The sequence below is a fragment of the Pundamilia nyererei genome, unplaced genomic scaffold, assembly GCF_000239375.1.
Source record: "Pundamilia nyererei isolate P.nyererei 1_Seehausen unplaced genomic scaffold, PunNye1.0 scaffold00105, whole genome shotgun sequence".
NCBI classification, from domain to species: domain Eukaryota; kingdom Metazoa; phylum Chordata; class Actinopteri; order Cichliformes; family Cichlidae; genus Pundamilia; species Pundamilia nyererei.
The window spans coordinates 148,217-151,180 of NW_005187506.1; the positions used below are offsets into that span (position 1 = coordinate 148,217).

At 50.4% G+C, this 2,964-nt stretch overlaps 1 protein-coding gene across 1 annotated transcript in view; it reads right to left on the bottom strand.

Annotated features, from left to right (window-relative positions):
- Window positions 1-696: 696 nt before the first annotated feature.
- The window catches only part of amigo3 (adhesion molecule with Ig-like domain 3), a 12,932-nt gene continuing 10,664 nt past the window's right edge, over window positions 697-2,964 (bottom strand). The window contains exon 2 of the mRNA XM_005740876.2: window positions 697-1,407. Coding sequence (XP_005740933.1) covers window positions 1,267-1,407 — 141 coding nt within the window. The 3' untranslated portion in view covers window positions 697-1,266. The remainder of the gene's footprint in view (window positions 1,408-2,964) is intronic.

Genomic DNA, 2,964 nt, shown 5'->3' on the forward strand with positions numbered 1-2,964 from the left:
GAAGCTTTGGTTTCTGGGGTTCCTAGTAAAGTGAATATCACGTAACGCCCAGCTGTACTTACGGTTGTGGCGAGCAAGTGTTCGCGGTCACAGTCGGGCAGTTCACCGCCACACGCCAGCATCGCTGCCGTTCATCTCCACGCTGCTCTCAGACCTGCACGCCTCCGTAAACCTGACCTCCATCCGAAGGGCTGAACTTGTCTTGTTGATGCTGTGTGAACAAAGCGTAGCGTACACCTCGTGACACGGGCGTGCAGGCGCGTCATTGTAGCAGTGCAGAGTGGCGACGCCGGCTGTTCTGGAGAACGCTGCGGGGAGTCACCTGATGATGATGGCGTCTTAAACAGAGCATGCTCAGAGCGTGAAACTGAAAGCAGCACGATCAGAGACTCAAACAGCAGCTGAACGTCTTTAATAAGCACACGGCACACACAGACTTTATTGTCACGTTTTACTGAACATCACGTACGGCGCTCTCCGGGGAACCGCCATCACAGACATGGTGAGGTCAGGCTTTAATTTCTCCAGCAAACAAAGACGTGTTTATATTTGCAAACAACATGTAAAACAACGAATGTAAAAACCCTCCATGCTGCTCACGAGCCCCAGATCAGTCGCCTAAAGCGCTTCGTACTGTAAGGTGAAGACCTACGATAAACAGAGAAACCCCAACAATCAGACCACGCCCCCATGGAGCAAGCGCTTTGGCAACAGTGGGAAGGAAAAACTCCCCTTTAACAGGAAGAGCCCAGTTATCAGCATTTAGTTTCGTGGCAGTTCTGTCACACCGAGCGTGCCTGTTCATCTTTAGTGTGACTCTCAGAGCTGTGAATACTTTACGGTGAGCATTCACTTCCCAGCATGCACTGCTTTGAGGCTGTGATTCGTCTGTGTTGGATAGTGTAGTGTTAAGACCACACACCTTTGGAGCAAGTTTGATTCCCTCCCAGTATCCAGTGAGGGTCCTGGCTCAGCCCCCGTGCCAAACACCAAGCCTGGAATGGCGCGGCTACGTCTGCAGCCCGTCCGCAGCTCGGCCACGACACATTTCACTGCATGTGTCGTCATCTCTGTGTGATTGTGTACGTGACCACTAAAGCAGTTTCTTGTGTCTTTGAAAGCATGCGGGTGACACGACACAGAGGTCCGACCTAAATGGAAGAACCAGGATTACAGCATCGGCTTTTTTCTGCGTCAGCTGACGTGAACGATGATGTGAAAACGTGCTTGTAGTTCTTAAACATCTAAACACGGTGTTCAAGACCCTCAGATGAGTCGCTCGTCGGTGCATCTGCGCGTACGTGCGTGTCGTTGCTCTGAAGCGTGCTTCTTGTCCTTCCCGTGGTCACGTGTCAGCGTGGAAATGAGGCTGGAAGGAGGCCGCGTGGCCCCGACAGAGGAGAAGATCTGAGGACGAAAAGAGGAGGAGACATTTTATCACTTTAAGGTTATCACACAGGGCCTGAACAGTTCACTCACAGAGCGCACACACCTGAGCCTGAACAGCCACGCCTACAGGGTTTTGACTCAAACCGCCCTTCACTTCTTATTTTTACAAGCCTGTGGGAAATACGTGCAGTCGTTTATTGCAGACACATGCAAATGCAGAATGTTAGGCAAAGACAGAGTTCGGCTCTCTGGGGGGGGCTCTGAGCGGCTCTCTGGGGGGGGCTCTGAGCGGCTCTCTGGGGGTCTTCAGCAACTGTTCTTCAGGCTCCCTGAAGGACTCTCATGCTGTTCTCTGTCAGGATGATCCCACACTGCTTCAGTGATGTGGAGCTCTGTGTGTTTCTATCCACGTGTGCTTTGATGCACTGACTGTGTGTTTGGATCTTTGTCATGCTGAAACAAGCTGCTGTTTCCAGATGTTCCTGGCTGGTGGATCAGACTCTGATAGTTCATCAGTTTATCAAAGGTCTCCAACAGCACTGAAACCATGACAGAGCCTCCACCGTGCCTCCTCCTGACCTCCTCGTACACACTGACCGTGACGTGGATCCATCGTCCAGTTCTCGTGTCATTTTCAGACCTCTGCCTTCCCTCCCGTGTCCCCTCGTTAAGAACGTCTTCCTGACAGCCGTCCTTCACTGATCGTCTCTGATGAGACTTCAGTGAGCAGCAGATGATCAGCTGAAGGTCCAGATCGTCTCTCAGGTCCTGTGTCGGGTCTTTCTGATCCAGTTTACCTGCCGTAGAGTTTGGGAATCACCTCGTTGGAGCAAAAATACAATTTGATGTTACACTGTGTTTTCTTTGGGATTTTACACAGATTGAATAAAAACATGGAAACAAGTGAAGCGTGTGTGTGACGGGCGAACAAAGAGCCTGCAGGAACCGTTTAAACGCTGTTATGTGCAGACAAACACTGGTGCATCGTAGAGTGAGGAGAACCTTTGATCAGCGCTGTAGTCCAGCGTGATAACAGCCGACCTGCAGACGTGCTCGGTGATCCTGACTGTGACAGCACACTTTGAAAGAGGCTCCGTGTGCTCTCATCAAGCCAGGAAGAAAAGCCTTTCCTCCGACACGTGCACTAAACAGAAGCTCGTCTTCATACCTCTGGTCTATGTCCTGCAATGTTCCCTCTAAGCTGCGCGCGTGCACGATTGCGCACTGCTGGCATGTCTGTGCCCACAAAAAAAAACAAATCTAAGCTGAATTAAAATTAAACTTTATCAATTCTGTTTTGCAGTGTTAGTCAGTGACTGGCTGCTCCCGTACGGGATCAGAACGATGTCGCCTCATCCCACAGTCCAGCCAATCACGCGATTCACATTCGTATATACGCAGCTAATCAACGTGGTTGACGTTTATAAGGAAAACGCTCGAAAGCCTGCGAGCAAAAACAAAACCAAACCCCGTCCTTTCCTATTGGTGGAAAAATGTACCATGTGGACCAATCAAAAAATGATATGGCTACATGGCATTTAGTTATTTAGGGAGGGGAAGTTTTAGGAGTGACGG